At 44.5% G+C, this 21,235-nt stretch overlaps 1 protein-coding gene across 1 annotated transcript; it reads left to right on the top strand.

Moving 5' to 3' along the window:
- The first annotated feature begins 1,267 nt into the window (after positions 1-1,267).
- On the top strand, positions 1,268-20,942 carry TTC8 (tetratricopeptide repeat domain 8). The gene is made up of 3 exons (XM_059723158.1): positions 1,268-1,454; positions 13,637-13,666; positions 20,107-20,942. Exons 1-3 carry the CDS (start codon positions 1,353-1,355, stop codon positions 20,248-20,250), a joined length of 276 nt encoding a protein of 91 aa, XP_059579141.1. The 5' UTR covers positions 1,268-1,352; the 3' UTR covers positions 20,251-20,942.
- The last annotated feature ends 293 nt before the right edge of the window (positions 20,943-21,235 follow it).

Consider the following 21,235-nt stretch of genomic DNA (forward strand, 5'->3'; position numbering starts at 1 on the left):
GAAGCACAAGAAAACACTTTTAAACAAACTAAGAAATCTGGGCTCCTTACTACAACCTGCTCCCAACCCAGCTGACCACATTCAGGGCTTGGTAACAACATGGTACCTTGAGTGCACTAGGCTGCAACCCCTGTATTGCCTCCTCAGGAACTTCCCATTGAGCTTCTGATGTTTTCTTTTATGCATTCCCATCTGTGGTCCCACCAATTTTCAGGACCTCCTGGTCAACCTCCCCCTGGCTCTAAGCTAGCTCTCAGACCAGGATGAACTTCAGACTAGGGGGAAACCTGGGTGACTCCAGGGCCATTTTCTATCCCTTGTCTGTTCATCTCTCCAGGCAGTTTCACTGGGCAGTCCACTAGCTCCCTGCACTCATTCAGATGGTGCCCACTGGCTTTCAGTCTGCTGCCTGGTGTCCCCCCTTGGTGCAATTGTTTTAAATCTTTGACCTTTACTACCATCCCTCTTTTTTTTAGTTAGCCCCAGCTAGTGGCTCCCATACCAAGGGTGGCTTTCAGCTGATGTGGTGGACACTGGCCCGCTTTCCCAATGCACATCAAACAGGCCTGTCCCTCACCCTAGCACATAGGCGACATGTAGGGGGGTCACGTACTCCCCCTGAGATTGGCCGCCGCTGGCCGCTGCTGAAGCCGCCACTGGCTTCTACAGGAAGTTGCCGCTTGCTGCCCACCCCCAACACTGCTGCTGGCATCTGCAGGTGGTCCCCGCTTGTCAGGGATGGCTGTGGGTGGTCCCTGCTCACCCCAGTCTCAGGAGGCACCAGTTGTTCATGTCCTGGCATGTTTCTGGGCAGTTCCCTGGGCTCCAGTTCCCTGGGCTCCATGGGGTCGCTGCAGTAGCAGATGCTGTCCCGCGCTTATGAACCCAACCCCTGTGAATTGCCCCTTGCGAGGGCTTATGAACCCGACCCCACTCCCGCCCTTTTCTCTGTAGCCGTCCCCAGCGCTCTGGGGTGATGCATGGAGCTGCCTCCCTGAGGGAGGCTCATGGTTCTTAGTGGGCTCAAGCCCCTGCCCCCCACCTGCCTGAGCAATAGGCCTGCCCCTCGCCCACCCATGTCTCCGGGCATGGCTTCACTGGGCGGCACGGGGCACTGGATACGACCCCCCCTTCCCGCTTCACCCGGCCCAAGAAATCAGCGTTCCTGCCCCTGAGTCCAGGCGCCCGGCTCGGACCGGGGCCACAGGCGGAGCCAGGGGCCGGGCGGGGGCGGCGCTGCCTCCCCTCAGCCACCTCCCACGGAGCGACCCCGCCCCGCCCCAGTTGGGCCGGGCCTAAGGCGGCCGCGCAGCCGCCGCCAGGGTCGGGAGAAGCGGGGCGAGAGGGTGGCTATGGAGCCGCTGCTGCTGGCCTGGAGCTGCTTCCGGCGCAGGAGGTTCGAGCGCTGCTCCGAGCTGTGCGCCGAGCTGCTCCAGTCGGCGCCGGCCGCGCAGGTAGCGCCGCGACGGACTGACTGACTGATTGGGGCGGGAGGGCCCGGGACGCCGCCGCCCCTCGTCCGTGGGCGGGTCTCGGGAATCACGTCCAGGCCACACCCGCCGCTGCCGGGCTGGGACCTGTTGGGTTGCCCCCACCCCGGGCCGTGCAGCTCCCCCGCGGGCCGTGTCTGAGCGGGCGGCAGCTGCAGCGGTGCCCCCGCCGGCCGTGGAGCCCGGGCTTCGTGCGGCTCGTGCCGGCGTTGCCACGGCAAACGCGGAGCTGCGCTGCCGGGGGGAGGGGAGGGGAGGGGACTGTGCGGGCAGCGCAGAGAGCCCTTCACCCACTTCGTAGCTCCTGGTTTAGCTGAGTGGGGATTTGGAAGCCGTGGGCAGTCCCTCTGGCCAGATGCCCCGGCTCCCGGGGGTTGAGGGGTTGAGCACCCCTCGTCTAGCTGGCCCCTTCCCAACTCTTCATTCAGGTGTTAAGGACCCTCTCTTCGTTTTAATGGTCTTGATGGGGGAGGGGGCGGATCTGGCTGGCAATGGACTCCATTTCCCAGCAGCCCCTACTCTCATGGCTGGAGCCAGTTTCCATGGAGACCCCAGCAGCAGTCCCCTGTGATAGTGTGGGGCCAGGGTTTCCGTGGAGACTGGCCCCAGCCGCCCTGGCAGGCAACAGCAGCCCCAGCCTCTTCCTGGTGGGAGTGCTGAGGTGGGCTGTGCTGCAGGTGAGAGCAGGGCAGGCTCAGCTGCTGCTGCCTGTACAGGGCAGGGAGGGGTGGCTGTGGGAAACTTTGGGGTGGCTATAGCCCCCCAAACCCATTTGGCACTGCACCTGCTGGCAGGGCATGTGGCAGGGTGGGGAGTTGCTGTGGGGCTGGGCTGGGACCTTGCAGTGATGACAGCATGGTGCAGAGCCAGGGCAGAGTCACAATCCGCAGTCTGCTTGTTCTGGGCAGGGGCATGCAGGCTGCAGATCGTGGCTCTGCCCTGGCTCTGGATCACGCTGTCATCGTGGCAAGATCTCAGCTGTGCTCCAGAGCAGCTCCCCACCCTGCCGCAGGCCCTGCCAGCGCTGCTGGGCAAGGTTCCATCCAAGCTACACGCACGCGTGGCCGTGCGCAATTTAATACCATGCTGTGCGCTAATTTATTAATGCTGCACACCTGCACAGAGAGGAGCTGGACTGCAGCACAGCAGGGCTGGGGGCTGGCGTGGGCCTTGTCAGCACTGGAGAACTGCTCCGCTCCCCAGCCCTGAGGCCATGTGCCTCCTCGCTCCTGGAGGCGAGGCGGGGGCTGAGGGCTGCTGCCAGGAAACTACTCCACTCCCCAGCCCCGAAGCCATGTGCCTCCTCACTCCTAGAGGTGAGGCAGGAGTGGAGGCTGGGGCTAGCATGGGCTCTGCCGGCTCCAGGGAACTGCTCCGCTCTCCAGCACCGAGTCCATGTGCCTCCTCGCTCCCAGAGCAGGGACACGTGCGGAGCTTGGCTTCCCCAGATCTCAGATTAAATGCTGCAGGCAGCAGTGGCTCGAGGCAGCCGAGAGCACACCCTGACATTTCACTCCTTTTTAGACAGCATGTTGCTTCCCCAGCAACAGTGTTCACGCAGACCGATGCACCATGGTTGGATTCACTTCAGTTACCTGCAGCAGGGAAAGGGCAGAGCAGGATGGTGCAGAACCTGGGTTTGCATCAGAGGAAAAGGAGCAGGTGCAAGGAATCATTCCTAACCATGATGTAGTTTGGGGGTGCTGGTTACAGCTGTGTTGGTCTAAGGACATAGGCAGACAAGGTGCTTTGGGTAAATTATATCACATTTACGCAAAGCACTTTGTCTAACCATGACATAAGATTTCTGCATCATGAATGGGGAGTCTCCATTACTGGCTCCAGGGAATTGCTCCACTCCCCAGCCCCCCCGTCTTGTGCTTGGAGGATTATTGCAAAATCCATTGCATGAGGATCCATTACATGAGAATTCTAGTCTATTAGGCTTAGCGTAGTCCAGATCCTGGCTTAGTGAAAGGGGGAGGCAGGACCAAAGTGGCGTGCTCACGGATTGCTACACCTTAGAGGGAACATTGCTGCTGGGGCCAGTCTCCATGGAAACTCTATCCTCCTGCTATCACAGCACAGCTGCTGCTGGAGTCTCCATGGAAATCAGCCCTTGCCACTGTGGGCAGGGGCTGCTGGGAAGTGGAGTCCAGCCACTGGTTGGATCTGCTGTTTTGCCCACCCCTGGCCTTGATGTTCCACTAATCAAGTTAGCTGAATAGCAGAACACAGGATGTCTGTTAGCTGCTCCTTCTAATGTAGCTCCTATTTCACAGCTCTGCAGATTGTTTTTTAACTCCTTCCAAATGACCTTATATTTGTTTTTGTTTCAATCTTAAACTGAATAATTGAATAATACAGCCCTAGGCCCTGGCATATTAGTAAAGCTTCTGGATTATTTTTCACTGGAGAACAATGTGTGTTGTTTTGTATGTGATGATGCACCTTACCACCTGCACCTCCCTTTTCAAAATTGTAGATCTGCCCACGGGTGTTACTGTATCTTTCTGCATGTGTATGTGTGTGCATATACACACGTGCACGTATAAATCTTCCCCCCCTCCATCATTCACTGTTGAGAACTGTAGGGTATTTTCCCAGTCAGTTGAGGCAATTGAAGAGCAGTTTCCATCTGTCATGGGGATTTCAGGGAAGGATATTGGAACTGGGCACTGGATAGTGGAGATCAGCACTCCCAGTAATTTTTGCCTGTGCCCTCATTGTAAAGTATCCAGTATATACTGCCTGAGATGCACACTTCTCTGCATTCTAGGAGTAAAGGTTCAAAACTCCCATTTTGGATGAATACTTTGTGGCAGGGATGGCCAACCTGTGGTATGGATGCCTCTAGTGGCATGGGCAGCCTCCATGTGTGGCATGTGGCAGTTTGGGTAGGGACAGGCAACACAGTGGCAAAAACTGGCACAGTGTCAGACTGCAACACCTATTTGAAGGCACATATACAATGAGAGGCCTTGCAAAGGACAATAAGTGTGCACAAGCATGTGTAACAAAATGGAAAAATGTGGTGTAGGCATGAGAAGAAGCAGCACAGTGGCAGGTAGTGCAGGGAGAGGAAGGCAGAACAGCAGATCAGGTAAGGGAAAGGGTTCAGAGTGGCACTCGGAGTGTGCAAGGCCATGAGCAACTGGTGCCAACTTAGTCAGGGGGGCATGTGCCCCCCCCCCCCCCAAGTGACCAGTGAGCAACCAGTGGGGGGAGATCTCCCCATGACCAATCCCACTGACTGGGGTGGGGGTCTCCCATGACCAATCACGAAATGGCCAATTGCTGCAGCCGCTTCTGGAAGTGGCTGTGGCGACTTCTGGGAGCGCCATGGCACTCCACTTCCTGGCTGGCACTCACAGGGGGGGCACCGGTGCTTCTGCCTGCTCCCCCTGCCTGTCGCCTAAGTGGTGAGTGCAGCCAGTCAGGGGGTGCACATGTGCCCCCGTGCACCCCCTATGCATTGCCACTGTGTAAGGCAAATTTGTGGAACACCTGCCAAAAAGGTTGGATCCCACTGCTTATGTTAATGTAAAGGTTATAATTGCTGTTTCTGGGAGAACTTGGATGAGAACTTGGAGGTAGACTGAGAAGAATTTATCATTAATTCCTCACAAAACACATTGCATGCCTTAATTTACACTACCAATAAAAAGAAAAGGGGAGGAGAGGGGTGGCAAAAATGTTGCAGAGGACCTGAAGCAGGTAGAATTGTACAAGGAGAGTAACAAGGTATAAGATGTGATGAGCACCACTTTAGGCTTGATATTTGATCACTTATCTACACAGTAAACCAGGGGTAGGCAACGGGTTTTGGCCGGAGCGCCGAAAAACACCATAATGCCTACCTTGAAGGTACCGGCATGCCAGAAAAAGAAAATGAGGGCAGGGGCGTACATGGCAGGATGCCTTCCTTGTGCCCCTTGCCCCCCAGCCCTGCTGCCCTTGCCCCCCAGCCTGGGCTCTGTGGCTGTCAGCAGCTACCCTGGCTCTGGGTAGCTGCTGGAGCCTGGGCTGCTCCCAGCAGGGCTTGCAGCATCCTAGCTGCCTGCTGGGAGCAGCCCGGACTCCTGGCTGGCAGCAGCTACCCAGAGCCGGGGCTGGCTGCAGCCGGGAGGCTGTAAAACAGCTGTGCCGGGCTCTGGAGCCCTGGCATCAGCTCCCTCCCATTGCGTGCATGTGTGCCTTGGAGTGGGCAGTGGGGGAGGGGCCTGAGGCAGCGCAACCCCAGTCTGTCCCCCACTCCTGACACAGAGCTGGTGATTGTGCTCTGGAGCCCAGTGCAGCTGTTTGTAGCCAGCCTGGACTATGGGCAGCTGCAGCGGGCAGGCTGCAAACAGCTGTGCAAAGCTCCACAGCTCTGGCATGAGTTCCATGCTGGTGGCGACTGCACAGGCACCTCACGGCAGGCTGTGCTGCCCTGCTATCTGCCCCGAGGTGAATGTGCAGTCGCCGCCAGCATGGAGCTCATGCCAGCACTGTGGAGCCCGGCGCAGGTGTTTGCAGCCTGCTTGCTGCAGCTGCCCAGAGACCAAGCTGGCTACAAACAGCTGCGCCGGGCTCCAGAGCCCAGTCACCAGCTCTGTGCCGGGAGCGGGGGAGAGACTGGGGCTGCACTGCCCCAGGCCCCTTCCCTACTGCCCGCTCCACGCACACGCCAGTATGGAGCTGATGCTGGGGCTCCAGAGCCCAGTGCAGCTGTTTGGAGTATCCTGGCTCCCCTGGCTCTGGGTAGCTGCTGCCAGCTGGGAGCCCGGGCTGCTCCCAGCAGGCAGCTGGGACGTTGCAAGCCCTGCTGGGAGCAGCCCAGGCTCCATCTCTGGCAGCAGCTACCCAGAGCTGGGGCTGGCTGTGGCATGCTGAGCAAAATGGCCTCATGTGTCGTGCTTGGCACGTGTGCCGGGGGTTGCCAACCCCTGCAATAAACCTTAACCACCAATTTTAAGCCATGAAAATAGAGCAGAAAAGTGTTGTTAATGTAGAATGTTCTGAGGAAGTTTAAAGTGATAATCCCAGTATTGCTTCCTCCTGTACAAGACACAAGATACAAGACACCTCCAGCATCAGTCTTTGCAGGGCCATCAAAAAAGTCCACTTTATTCATGGAATTAAAATAGTCCGCAGTGTGTGTGTTTATATTGGAAGTTCTTTTTGCCAGGAATTTTGTGTTTGTACAGCGCTTAATGCAGGGGCGAGGGCTGTCTGCTTCAGGACTGAAGCTACTAAAAACAAATTTATAACTGCAGCTATGTTACCTGTTTGTAAATATTTGAAGTATAAGATTTGTGTGCTTTATGTGCTTCTAAATCTTACTACTAGTACATAAATATAAAAAAGGCATCCTGAATTCCCATGTAGGGAACTTTTTCAATGCATACAGTACAACACCAGTATAAAAATATCGTGGCATTCTTGCAGCTCCAGATTCTTTATCAAAAGTTTTATTTTTTTTTTGCTGAAGTTATTGCAAAGTTGACTGAAGAGAATAACGAATCTCAGAAGAAAGAGGGCAAGCAGTATATTATATCAAAGGATTGGAGAAAGGCAGGGACAGACAAGGGCAGAGGAGAGGAATGTTTGGAAGTATAAAGCAATAGCATATGGGGACACCAGGGGGGATGAAAGGAACAAATGGGGAAGTAGCAGCTTGAGATGTCCGAATTCTGTATTTGTCTTCCTTGGAGAAGCTACAATAAGAAGTTATGGATACAACATTGGTTTGATGTTGGTAGCGGCCAACTAAGTTGCTAGTATCCAAATTTTGATCATGGACCCAATCCTGAAAACACTGAAATACAAATTAAATTACTCCTAAGAATAAAGTTACATCCAAGCTGTTTGGAGGATCAGGGTCCCATGTTTGTAGCTGCTTTCTTAAGAAGTCAAATAGATTCACAGTTAACAATTATGGCAGCTTTTATGATAGTCTGTTTCTTTTTTGCTAAATGGAGAAAACAAAACTGTGTACTTCAAATTATATAAAAGTACAAAAGGAGAGTGGAAACACTTATTATAATCTTTGAGACAGTCAAAGGTGGATGGGAATGCAGTTGCTTTTAAAACAGTAATGAGCATCAGTAGGATGTGGTAAAGAAAAACAGGAGAAGAATTATTTAAGATAAGCACAATGTTAACAAAACAAGGAGATGTGTAAATTGTATATTGGCCATAAATGAATTTAGGCTGGAAAATAGAAAGTTTCTAACTAATGGAGTGGTGGTATTTTAGAGTACTGGAGAAGTAGTGGGGTAAAAAAAGAGAGAGAATCCCACCTTCCCCCCCCCCCCCCCCCCCGAAAAAAAACCCACAACAACACAAAACAAAAAGCAAAAAAACAAATCAAAACAAAAAGCCACACCACAAACTTTTTAGGTTTAAACATGGAGTGTTTGATCAGTTTATAAATGCAATTTATCAGAGGTAGCTGCCTTCAATAGCAGGAAGTCCTTTACAGTCCTGTTTTCCTATTTATAATTCATTCTGATAGTTATTGTTTATAGCCTCAGATAATGCAACCACAGATTTAAGGATAAAATCTCTGGAATTTACTTTGTCCATCTGACAGTTTTTTGTATATAGTCAGTTTTGCCCTTTTATAGTTGTTTGAGAAATCCTCATTTAATAATTCCCTTGTCATAGGAATACCTGGCTTTTGAAAAGAGTGCCAAATTTATATTTTAGTCAGAGGACAGTGCATCATACTTTGAATTTTTTAGTGCGCATTACATTATATTTAATTAATTTGATCATTGAAAATTTATTTCAGTTAATGTTTTTGTGGAGTAAAATCTATTCACTTATCTGTATATATCCAAGTGTAATATGAATAAGTGGATCCCACTTAACTCTGTGAAAACTTTAAAGGTTTCATAAAGGTAAGGTTTTAAAAATTGGATGAATGGTTGTAATATATTTAAGATCGTAGAATGTACAGTATGTCATGGCATATTTATATTTCAGAAATACCATGTCTATGCAACTCTTTTTTCCAACATTCTTATCTGACAGCCCAGGCTGAGTGTATAACTCCTAACAGTGGTTGATGTAGAAGTAATTATACCTTCTGTCTGCACTGATACTAAGATTTGGAGAAACTGAACTGGAAGGTGGGATATTCTCCATCGTAGCAAACTGAATCAGATTCACTCACTGGAAGTCTTTGAGGTGAAATCTAACAAGGCTATTCTCTAAATGCATAGGTACAGTTTAGCCTTAATTTTTTTAATAGATATTATGTTAGAAGACAGACTAATGTAGAATGATTTGTCTTCTCTGTGGTCAGCCAACTGGTATATCGGGTATTCAGCATGATTAGGATTCTATATTTTTTTTTTTTTTTTTATAACTCTCAGAAAATCTTATTCCAGTAAGAACTGCTACTGGCTACTTGTCCAAAAATACCTCTTTTCACTACTCTGCCTTCTAGTTTATAAAATTTAAAAAGGTCTAGCCACATTAGTGCAGTTTTATCCTCTTAGTCTCCGATTCAAGTCTTGGCATCTTCAGATGCACAGTCAGTTATGTGTTCATCCTTGATTCAGGTCAGACAAAAAGGGATAATAAGCTTCAAGACTCCATTTTCATATCTACACTTTAAAAACTGTGTCCAGCTTTGCATATTGTTTTGAATCTATCAAATACAGGCAATAGACAAACCATACCATGTTCAGATACGGCAATCTGTATTTCCTTTGCTTTGAATAAAGATTAGGGCTTGCTGAGACATCAGAATAGCTGGCAGCTCTTATTCCACGTCAGGCATCTAAATATGATCCTATTGCACCCTATACCACCCTGCTTGAGTCCCTGAAAAATCCATGAATGCATGGGTGGTTAAGTGAGATGAGGAACATCACATAGGTCAGATGACGCAAGTGTCATAATACCATCCTTTCTCTTGCAGTCTTTTGCCTCATTGACACACCTTCCAATTATTGAAAATGTTGGACCAATATAGTTTGTTTCATTATATTGTCTAAGTGATGAAGCAGTTAAAGACAATAAAATGTTTAGAGGTGCCTAAGTACTATTGAAAAGGTTCCTTTTTCCTTTCCCTACCAAGTTTCACTTCTTGCTTATTTTCTCCCACTATCCTACTTCTATCGCCACAACATATCTTATTCCCTTTTGCTGTTGTGCTGTGCTTCCCCCTTTATGTAACTTTGTCTTTTTAGGAAAGTAGGGCTGGAAGGGACCTCACAAAGTCATCTAGACCAGCCCCCTGCTCAAGGTAGGATCATCCCTGGTTTTTGTCCTAGTGATCATCCTGCTGGCATGCAGGTTGCTGCTTCAAAGAATGAAGGTGCTAATAAAGCTTTCAGAAAAACAGTTCTAAGTCATAAATATAAAGAAAAACAGCTCACCATTCTCAAAAACAGTCCAACTATTTCAAAAAAATCATCCCAGCATGGAAAATGTTATCATAAATTATTTAAATTTGATAAAGTTACAAGCGACTGGAATTAAGGTTTTACAATAAAGTGCTGGGCACATTAACAGTGGGTATTTTTGTCAGCTCCCAATACTCATGTAATACAACAGTCACTTAATATTAATATCAGTATTAATCAACCAAAGAATATGAGTTAAGAAATGGACTTGGAGAATAAGTCTTCATACCCTCCAAAGAAAGTACTGTATCATATTGTATTCCAGGTATCTTGATGAGCTACACATTGAAGTGTAAGCAGCTTTTACACTGAAATTAGTATTTTAAAAGCAAGTTAATCTGATGATCCAGAAAATAAGTTTGTGATTCAGTCAGGAAACAGATTCTAAAATCTTTGTAACTGGTGGTAAGGAACTCTCATTGAATTCTCTCCAGCCATATGAAGTAAATACAAAAAGCTTTATTTTTATTTTTCTAAGTAATCAATTGACTTTCAGCCAATTGTTCATATATCAGGATTTTTTTTCAGACACTGCTATTAAGTACTCTGCTTTGCTATTTTAAACCCTTATTCTTAAAAGAATTACAGTAGTCTTAATCTATGTCTTATAACATAATTAGATAAAAATATTTTTAAAAATTGAGCAACTATTATTCAGTTATATTTTGTAAACTTCTAAAGATTACCATATAGAAGCATTCTTGATATGTACTGCAATTATTTAAGAAATGTAAGAATGTACAGTAGATAGTAAAAATAAGTTTGCTGGTAACGTGATATCTATCAGTGTCTCCAAATGCTAACTGTAAGATATAAATGCATGAAAATATTTTTTCCTTTTCCATAAGAAAGGGGCCTTTGTTAGCATGACCTAGAGGGTATACTCTGCTGCTGTCTTTTTTGATCATCCTGATTAGTCATCTAATCCGATTACTTGTTGTGCGTTCCATATGTCAGATTCAAGGTACAGAACCAGCATTGATGAACTACAGCTACAGTGATTCAGCAATCTAAAGGAAATGTGTCCAAACAGTGTAATAGATATGTAGTTAAGGTCTCATTTTTAGTTTGTTTAATGCTTTGGTGTAAGAATTTGCTTTTTTTCTTTAAACTATTTCACCCCTCTTAGTGCTGATATGTTTATCTTTGGCTATTATTATGTTATTTTTCACATTGTTTGAAAAATTGACTCAATTTTATCTACATAGCAAGAACTCGTCTTAAAACATTGCTGCTTGCAGCCTGATTTTAACAAGGTCACAGTTAAGATATAAGTAGCCTGTACAGGCACATGGAACTTTGCTTCTGAAATCATCTTCAGTTGATAATAGTTATTGTCTCACACAGCTAGAAATTAATGTTTGTATATGACCAGAGTCATTTTGCTGTTCTGTGATGTTTTTCTCAAATGCTGCCATTAGCAGGTTGAATTGCTTTTTCATTGTATGCTGAGTCTCTCACTATCTTGTATCACATCAAATTCAGCTTGAAGCTAATTGCAGGCAGAGGCTTTTTTAAATCTAAAAAATTGTCATCTCTGTTTTGTTCAGAAACTCCTTTTCCTCCAAGCTATAGAATTAAAAAGGCATATCATATAAAATCTTTTTGTTTTTAATAGTTGACTTGAGAGACAAACTTTAATTTAAAACATACTTTGGATTTTTAAATCTGCGTCTAAGGCTTTCTTTCAATTATGCTTGTATATATAACCTTACTGGTTTAAAAGGGGCTTTATATGTGTAGATGGAAGCAAAACATTGATTCTTTGTCCTATAACTCTTTACTCACAAGGCCCCAGGGTCCAGACCAGTGTGGGGGCCACACCAATCAAGGCTCAAGCCTTTGGGGTGTGTGCGGTATAGACAGTCTACCTGCATCTCGGTGTACTCACATGGATCCGCCTCTCTCCCACTGTAGTGCATGCCCTTGCAGGACCCCTCTTCTCACCCCTGCACTGGACATCCTTCCCAACATTGTCCGGTGTAGGTGCTGTCTCCCCTCAGCACAGCCCGGGCACACCCTCTGCTTCCTGCACTGAGCTGCACTGCACTGCCTTACCCTCTGGGACAAGGGCAGGAAGCAGCAGCTGGAGGAGGGAGGGGGAGCCCAGAGACTCCAGCTGTTGTTGCAGCCAGAGTGATGGGGGGGGAATATGGTAGCTGGGTGAGAGCCCAGGGGCTACAGTTTAACCTCTTGCAGGCTCCATTACCCCGTGGGCCAGCATTTGGACAGCCCTGTCCTAGTGTATTCAAGGCAGAGAAAGCTTTTAACTTATAGCTAGTCACCCTCATCCACTTCAAAATGATAGAAGTTTTATCATTCATAGCTTCATTTCATGTTGTGATATAGGAAATATTTTAGTGACCTTAAAATGTATTTCTTCAAGAATGGCGAAGGCTTAGATTAAGATATACAGGTGTAATATCAAAGCAGTTTTGAGTCAAGACTGACACAGTATCACTAACCTTTTCCTCATTAGTTTTTGTAGCACATACAGGAAGTAAGAACACTTGCTTCTCTTAAATTATTTTATAGTAGATTGTATATGCTATAATAGGCAGGTACAACAGGCTGAATAGAGTTTTATACTTTAACGGCAGTTGAACCAGAGATCTTACAAAACAAGGGAATGATTATTTTTAACAATTTGTCTCACAGCCGTGTCTGAATGGAGCACCTTGGGACAAAGAAAAGGCTTTTTTCCATCCTGTGGGCCTTCCTCCTGTCAAAATTCACAATTTAAACAAGTGATGTTGTAAGAGCTTTTCAATTAAATCTTCAGTTCTTCCTCAGTATAAAGTGATAGAGGTTGCTGCCAGCTTGTTTTTAATAGATTTCAATAACTAGATTAATGTAGATGGTAACTATTTTGAACCACTGCTAATCTTACACAGATTTTTCCAGTGTACAGTCACAAAGCTAATCTATATTTGAGTTGCTTAGGAAACTGGAAAACCTATTAGCTTTTATATTTTACACTCTTGTGTAAAATCCATACAGCTTCTAATAATTGTAGGACTTGATACAACCTATAGAAATATTGTCCAGCTCCTTTTAGAAACACACAAGGCTTCAACAGTTCTCTGAAATTTCAAATATTGAAATTTTAGGCCCACAAATTCATTTGCTTTAAATATTACTTTGACAGGTTTTCCCTTTTGTCAGACTTGTTCAAGTGGTAGATGCAATACCACAGTATTAATTTGAAATATGTACTGCTTAGATCATGTGTGTGTGAACTGCATCAGTATATTGTGTTCACCATAAAAAGGTATGTGCAGACAAATATGTTATTTTAATACTTTCATGATGTAGTCATCACTTGTTAATGAGACACTGAGGAAAAACCTTTTTCTTCATGCATGCCATGCACAGGGATTGGGAAGAATTCCAGCGTCGAAAGTTTGGTATATATTATGAGCATGTCACCCAGATGTAATGGTTGATATTTGTAGCTGTCCCAAAAAGATAAATTAAAGATACCTTTTAATTATGGTATGTGGGATATTCTTAAACTTAAAAATGTTGTAGTGTTTAATTTGTGATTTGCATAAATCTATTACCTCTGTTGGAAGACTTCAGTTGGCTCTAGAAAGCAGAGGGATACAATCTAATAATAAGGTGCCTGGTTGTGATGGAGATCACAGATTATTTTAATTTAGGTTCGCATGTTTTATTTCTGTTCTTTCATTGTTTGGGTGGTTTCATTTCTTATTTCAGAACTCTGTCTCTTATCTTTTCTAGGAGTCGGATTCTGGATTCACAATATCTCAGGTAAAAACTGTTCATAAGTGCAAGTACTTGGGAACAGGAATGGGAAGGGGGAACACCTAAGAATTTTTTTTTTTTTTAGTATGCTGTATAGTGAAGTTTGATTCATTTGTTCAGTTTCTTGATAGCGTACATTTTTAAAACCTTGGTACAACAGTGCATTTGATACAGGGAAATTTAAACTGACTGCATTTTATAATCAATACAGTTTCCTCCCTACCTCCCATTTTCTACCTATATTTCTTTCAGAGCCCTCTCTTGTTCAGTTGCTCAACTGAGATGAAAGCTAGTTTTACCAAATTGCCACAAATTAAGTCTGCTTCCAACTCAGTCACTCCTATCTTGACAAGATTAGGAGAAAATGAGTTTGAGAAATACAATAGAACGGCTTTTTCCTAGACTCTTAAATATATAATAAGATGTTACATATGTACCACATATGCCAGACAGTTAATAAAAGTAATTTATAAACATAAATCCCTGCCAATTGCCAATCCCTGCGTAAACAGGACTTCAGATGACCACTGTCACATTCGTTATTTTCTCTTGGAGAGTTATACTTTTACAAAGCTATTGTCAAAAATAGTTGTCTGATAGTATATTGTACTTAAGAGAAAATATAATAGCAATAACTATTGTAATGTGGAGAGATTTTGAATGCGTAGCTCTCCATTCTAAATGTACTTTTTTAATTGCGATTTTTTTCATAAGTAAAGGAAAAGGTTTACTTAATTTGATTATGTAAAGGAAATCTTACAAAATGGATAAAAAATGAGCTTTGATGTTGAACATATACCTTGAATATTGTTTTTTCTGTCTTTTTTCTGTTAAGATTACAGTATATAAGAAAAGTGTCAAGTAACATTCCATACCTCTAGTAGCCCTGTGCCTCCTGTTGGGGAGAGCAGGATATAAATCTAATTAATTCATTAATAAAATAAATACTTTGCTTAAGCCTTTACTTTGCATTTGGTATAACAGAAAGCAGTTTAAATTCTAGATCTCCATGGGTGGGAAAGGATATAAGGTTAGTAGTGATGGGTCATTAATTTTGTTAGTTAGTTGTATCCTGCCTGGAAGCTCTTCCCTCTAGGCCAGAGATTTGAACATGTTCTGAGTTGCAAAAGATTAAAAGTTAAAACTTTTTGTGACTTAAGGGAAATGAACTGGTCTTGGACAAGCTGCAGCTGCATAAAGGTCCGTGTTATGAAGGACAACTTTTTTCTTAAATACCCAGAAATGTTCCAGGTTGTATTTTCAATGAGAACAGGACATGCCCCCCCTGCCATAAAGAACAGATAACCTAAATTTAACCTGGTGAAAGAAATGAGAATTATAAGTAGACAAGGTTCAAGCAAGGAAAGTCGAGAGGAGGGAGTGAGGGTTGGGGGATATAGGCTGAAAGCTGTGTGCACACACGACCATGTGATTCAGAAACATGTATATATATATTTTTTTGTATTTTTTCTGCTCATTGATTTATAAACTGTCCTCCATCTCATCAAGGAAACTATAGAAGGAGACTGAAGGAGGTCAAATTCATACTGTAGGGTCTTGAAGGCAAGGGCAACAGGCCTGATTTGGAAATGGCAAAATGGGAAGCCACCAGTGCTTTAAAAAAGGAAATGACTTTGTTGGTAGCCTAAATAGACAGGAGGAAAATAAAAAGGGCTAAACACTTGGTGTGGACAATTTTTTTTAAATGACGACTGTGGAGATTTCCAGTTGCCCTGGCAGGGTTGCTTTGTTTTTTCTTAATTATACAAACCAGTAAGGATATCGTCTTTACATTTTGAACAGCAGCATGACCCAACACTACACTTTGAAAGTTGCTAGTCTCATATTGGTTAAAAAAAACAGCCTGCACTTCTTGTTGGCTTCCTTTGAAACAGTCCAATAATATAACTTGTATTCCAAAAATATCTTTTAATATGCATTAAAAAGGAACCACTACATACTCGTTTGCATAACAGTTTCCATTTTAGCTCCCTATTTTCAGTTATTTAGCAAATCTTTCAACAGGCTAAAATCTTTAAGGACTAGGCAGATAGATTATTTGGGGAAATTTAAACAAAAATAGGCTATGTTGTTTTTCTGGAGTTTTAAAATTTTCCTTTAATTCTTTGAATATTTTTAAGGTAGAAAGCTGACATTTGGTTTGGCAGTAGCCAAACCTTTGAGTGTTCTGAAGAAAGTTATTGTGATTTGACTGAATTACTAAAGTTTGCAAGAAGGCTGTTGTAAAGCTTGAATCCATCGGTGAGTTCTGTGTTGGCCGACCTTTGTGCTCCTATGAAGTTCCATTAAAATCCACCCTACTACAGGATGAGAGCTTAGTGTGTAGTATTCATTGAAGGCTGCCATAAATCCATCCTTTTTTGCACACAGAAAAAGAGACTGCTACTGAAAAGAGGGAGGGGATAAAGTAAGTGGGATTCAATAGGCAGAGTCCATATAGATATATAATTTTCTAGGTACATAGCTTAGCTTACTAAATACATGCAGTCTCTGAGTGCATTTGTGGGAATGGGAGTTGTATGGATTTTTGACAATGCCAGTGAAGAACAACTTCTTTTCGAAGTGTACAGTTCTAGCTTTGGGGTATTCTTGGACTGTAGTAGCAGCCATGTAACTATGCACTATTTTGAATATGTATCCACTGATGTATCTTTATAAATCTACATTAGGATAAATGAAAATAAGGATAAAAAACAAACAAACAAAAATGCAGCCCAAAACAAAGCATGGGTCTATAGTAAATCAGTAAAATGAGCTATTTTGAGAGATTTATAACCTTAATTATAAAATGTCCATTCAATAATGACCTCTTCTTTACCCAGTGTGAAATGATAGAAGGATTTTTAGAACTCAGTTGGTCACTGCCTTTCCTTCTAAATAAAGGATAAATAATTTTTTTGGGTACAATCTTATGTGTACCCTTAGCATTTTGTAATACTTTTATTGACTCCTCCTGCCCTCCCCCAACTGAACTGAAGGTTCTTTTCAGGTAAGACTAGGTTTTAAATGATTATGCTAGAATATATGGCTGCATTCAGGTTCCAAAAAGGGAGGTTTTCCCTGTTGTTTTTTTTTAAATCCCCATACCAAAACTGATTGTTAAAATCCAGCACTATTTACATTACATTACTGTTTAATCAATACAGAGGTTTCTCTATCTCTTGCAACTTTAATTACATTCACTGTCAAGGGTAACACTCTAATCCACAGGTACGCAACCCCCCAGGTAGGCAACCCACAGGCTAGATCTGGCCCACAAAGAGGTCCAGTGTGGCTTATGGAAGTCTAATCTGGCATTGGGGATTGATGCCGTGGAGCGGTACTGTGCTGCCCATTAAGGCTGTGCAGTGCTTTGGGTGATGATTCAATTCAGAGGAGATTTTGCTCAATTTGGTGGCCAAATCTCTGAATCCGAACTGAATTGGGAGACCAATAAAAAGGTCCAAAGCGATTTGAAGCTCTCCAAAGATTCAGGCAGTCCTCGCTTGTCACCACAGGGAGCTGGACCCAGACTCCATGCCAGTAAGTAGGAGGCAGGTGGGGGAGGGCTGGAGGAGGGGGGAGGGAACCATGGGAGGACCCCTGCCAGACCCCATCCTCTGCCTGCTCTCCCAGGCCCCTGTGAGTGCCCCCCCCCCATGACTGCTCTGCCTGGACCCAGCTCCTGGCTCTGAAAAAAAAAAAAAAAAAGGCAAAAATGCGCCCTGCACTCACCAGCTGCTACTGCAGCTGTCGGGGCTTCTGGGGCCTTGTGGCAGAGCTCCCCGCCCCCCCCCCCCCCCCCCCACACACACAGAATGGGGCAGCAGAGTGCAGTGGGGATTGCTTCCACCCCACACCTGGCAGCAGCCAGTGAGTGCGGGGTTTTTTATTTTTTAAAGAACAGGGATGCTGGGGCTGGGAGAGCGGGTAGAGGATGGGACCTGTTTGAGTTGGGGATTTGGCCGATTTGGCAGTGGCTGTATCTCCAAATCGGATTTGGCCGAATCGATTCAGGACAGCAATTCAAATCACTGAATCGAATCGCTATCCCTTGACTCGGCCAAATCCAAATCTGAAGCGAATACTAGCCACTTCACACAGGCCTTCTGCCTGTCCCCTGCACACTCCTCTTTGCAGCATCTGATTTCATCCTTGCTGCAGAGGGGATGGATATCTGGCAGCTGGCTGCTCGGAGTGGGTAGGGGCAGAGACTTCTGGTCTGCAGCCAAGGCTGGTTTCAGACACTGCCCAAGCCTGCAAAAGGTTGCTGACCTGCTGTAATCTGACTCTGGTGTTTAGTTAGGCCATGGATAGACATTCCATTTGAAGTATTCCAAACACCTTTAATGCTCGGGACTAGGGGTGCTCAACCTTCAGCCTCTGGGCCAAATGTAGCCCATGGAGCCATAAGTGTACAGCACATAAGTCTTCCCACAGTCTGGGAAATTTGGTGGCAGGGGAAGTGGTGGCAATTAATATGGCCACCTTCCCCCCCCTGCCAAATTCTCAAACCCTGAACCCTGTGCAGCAGGTTATAGCCAGATCACACCTCCTTCTCCCACCTCTGTGGCTGAATGGAGCTGAGCCACGCCCCCTTCCCACCTTGGGGCTGGGTTGGAGCCAGTTTAAGCCTCCTTCCCCTCCCCTCCCTCCCTCTGAGGCTGGGTCAAGCCCCCTTTCTTCATGGTGCTGGGTCAGGGCTGCCCCCCCCCCCCCCCCTTTTGGCTCTCCCTCCCCATGTGGTCTGGTTAGAGCTGGAATGCCACCTGCCCTCCTCTGTGTGGCTGGATACGGCCTTGCTGCAACTGCTTCATGCTGAATTGGGACCATCAGCCAGATCTGGCCTGTGGATGGCCTGGGCATTGCTCATCCAGCCCACCAGCCAAAAAGGTTAAGCACCGCTGCTTTAAACAGTGTACCAGGAGCCTCTGAAGGCTGAGAGGCATGCAAGGATTCCTGTTCTCAAGCTTACCAGATAGAAAGCACTAGCTCTGCCAGCCATTTTGAAGTCCTTTTATTGGGGGGGGGGGGGGGGGGGGGGGTACTGAGGGGCTGTTGGACAGGAAACAACACACACATACGCATCTTCACAAACTTTAAAGTTCTGTGAGATAATGCAAATGAACTTGGCTTAGAGGTTCATGATAAAATTTAAAGAATGAAATAAACATTTAAATATAAAATCTGGGTGCTAATTAAAGGTTGTCAGTAAAACCATGTGTTAAGGAACCAAGATTAAAAAAAACCCACTTTTTGATTCTATTTGACAACTAGATTCAAGTTATCTTGGTCTTTTCCTTTCTTTTCTGACTACAGGAAAAGTTTCTAGTTACAGTTAAGCAGGTGGGCTAGTTGTCTAATTTTTTTCTATTTAGACAGCCTCTGTTGTCACAGACATAATATGATGCACATGTGAAGGCACATGCTTGCACGTTCATAAGTGTCCCTGATTTGGGATCTTTTTACAGTATGGTCCAAACTAAAAAGTCCTTTTTATAGGATCCTTTTCTGTCTCTAGATTCAAAAATAAATATTTCTGTGTGTTTGACCTTTATTATCCATTAGGTAAAGATTCAACATACTGTATCTAATTGAGGTATCTGTTTTGCAAACATTAAACAGGCTTCTCTGGTAGAGTGCCATGGCTCACCTAATTTTTATAATGAGTCGCTATGGTAGCCTGTTCTATGTCTGAAAGAAGTTCAGTGAATGATTTCACAACCTCCCTCTATCACCCTAGGCTTATAAATCCATTAATTGTATATTAACTTTTCCAGAAAACAGTTGTATCTGCATTCTTGGTTCTCCAGCACTGCTGTATAACCAGTAAAGCTTATGCTGCTCTGATTCAATAGATGAAACAAGTCTACACTGAGTTCTTCATATAGTTACTTCAGGATCGTACTTGACATTCAGGCCTGTCATACAATCTGCCAAGATCTTTATTGAAGTCATTTGGCAGTCTAGTTTGCCATCCAGTACTACAGTAGTGTTGTGCTGTTTGTTAGCTTTAGTATCACTATAGATGTACACATGTATTAGGCTGATACTCGGAAGCAAGGAGTGATGGGTGGCTTTGAAGAAGGCACAAGGCACAGTTAAACAATGGGGGGAAAGCTTTCCATTTTAACATGTTTAAAGAATGATTTATCCCTAAAAGATTATACTTTAATTTCATTGCTGAATTCAGGGGACAGAATTTGTGACCTATGAATAGATTAAAGCTGGTCTTGGACAAAAGCAATTGCTTGAACTTCAAGCAATTGCTTTTGTCCAAGACCAGCTTTAATCTTTCATAGGTCACAAAATTCTGTCCCCTGAATTAGCAATGAAATTAAAGTATAATATTTTAAGGGATTAAATCATTTTTAAAAACCTGTTAAAATGGAATGCTTTCCCCCCATTGTTTAAAATGTGCTTGCTGCTTCTTCAATCTCATTTAGGCTGCTTGGAGTCTTAAGACACGAGCATTAACAGAAATGGTTTATGTTGATGAAATTGATGTGGATCAGGAGGGGATAGCAGAGACGATACTTGATGAAAATGCCATTGCTCAAGTTGCACGTAAGTACAAAGCTTTCATATAAATGTATTAAAATAGCTCAAGTTTCTTAAGGCAAGACTGTTCTCTAATAGCTGATTGCACATAAATGCACTGACCTGGCATTAGCTTTCAGGTGCCACCACAACTTTGTTTGAGCATCAATAAAAATGTCATTACTTAAGACATGCTAGATCCAAGTAGAATAAAATCTTGGTTACAGTAATTAAACTGTAGTTCTAAAGAGCCCACATATTTTAAGCAGAATAGTATACATTAGGATGAATCTTCCGAATCAGTGCTTTAGTTTGTCCTGTGGGTGGACCATAGATGTGAGGTGTACTGTATGTACCTGATTTGGTACCTGGGCTCTTCAGTTAAAGCAAAAATCCATTTTCAAGTCAAGAGTTCAAACAAGTGGTACTTTATTAACCCTCTCCCCCAGCCCAGAAGTTTAATCCTTTTCTTGTCAGTACTGTACCACTTCTCTAAATTTCATCATTGTGAGATACAGGAATGGGCATATGCCCTAAACCACAGGTGGACAGTTATTTCAGCTGGAGAGCCACTAAATGGGTTTTGGTGAGCAGTTAAGGGCTGCACACACAAAATCTTTTAGAAGATATAATTTTAACAAATTATAGACTAAAAAATCAGATACTAAAACATTTTATTTTAACTTCAAAATTTAATTTTTGTCCTGATTTGTTTTTTTTTTTAATAACATATATTGAGATGATTGTATAATAGCTCAAAATAAAGTTTTATTCTTATATATTGTGTGTGGGGGGGGTGGGATGCGTATATGGGGGTGCGTATGGTGTGGGGGGCAGGAAGGTGTGGGTGTGTGTTGGGTGGGCGAGTGTGTGTGTGGAGGGCTGCCTGTGTGCTACATCTTGGGAGTGGGTCCAGGATCAGGGGAGGGAGGGAGGGAGGGAAGGAAGGAAGGGGCAAAGGGGCACATGCAGCAGAACTTGCCAGGGCAATGTGGTACAGGGGCCAAGCCCCACCTGCTCCTGCCTGGGGCAGCC

The sequence above is a fragment of the Alligator mississippiensis genome, chromosome 2 (assembly GCF_030867095.1).
Source record: "Alligator mississippiensis isolate rAllMis1 chromosome 2, rAllMis1, whole genome shotgun sequence".
In the NCBI taxonomy this organism is placed as follows: domain Eukaryota; kingdom Metazoa; phylum Chordata; order Crocodylia; family Alligatoridae; genus Alligator; species Alligator mississippiensis.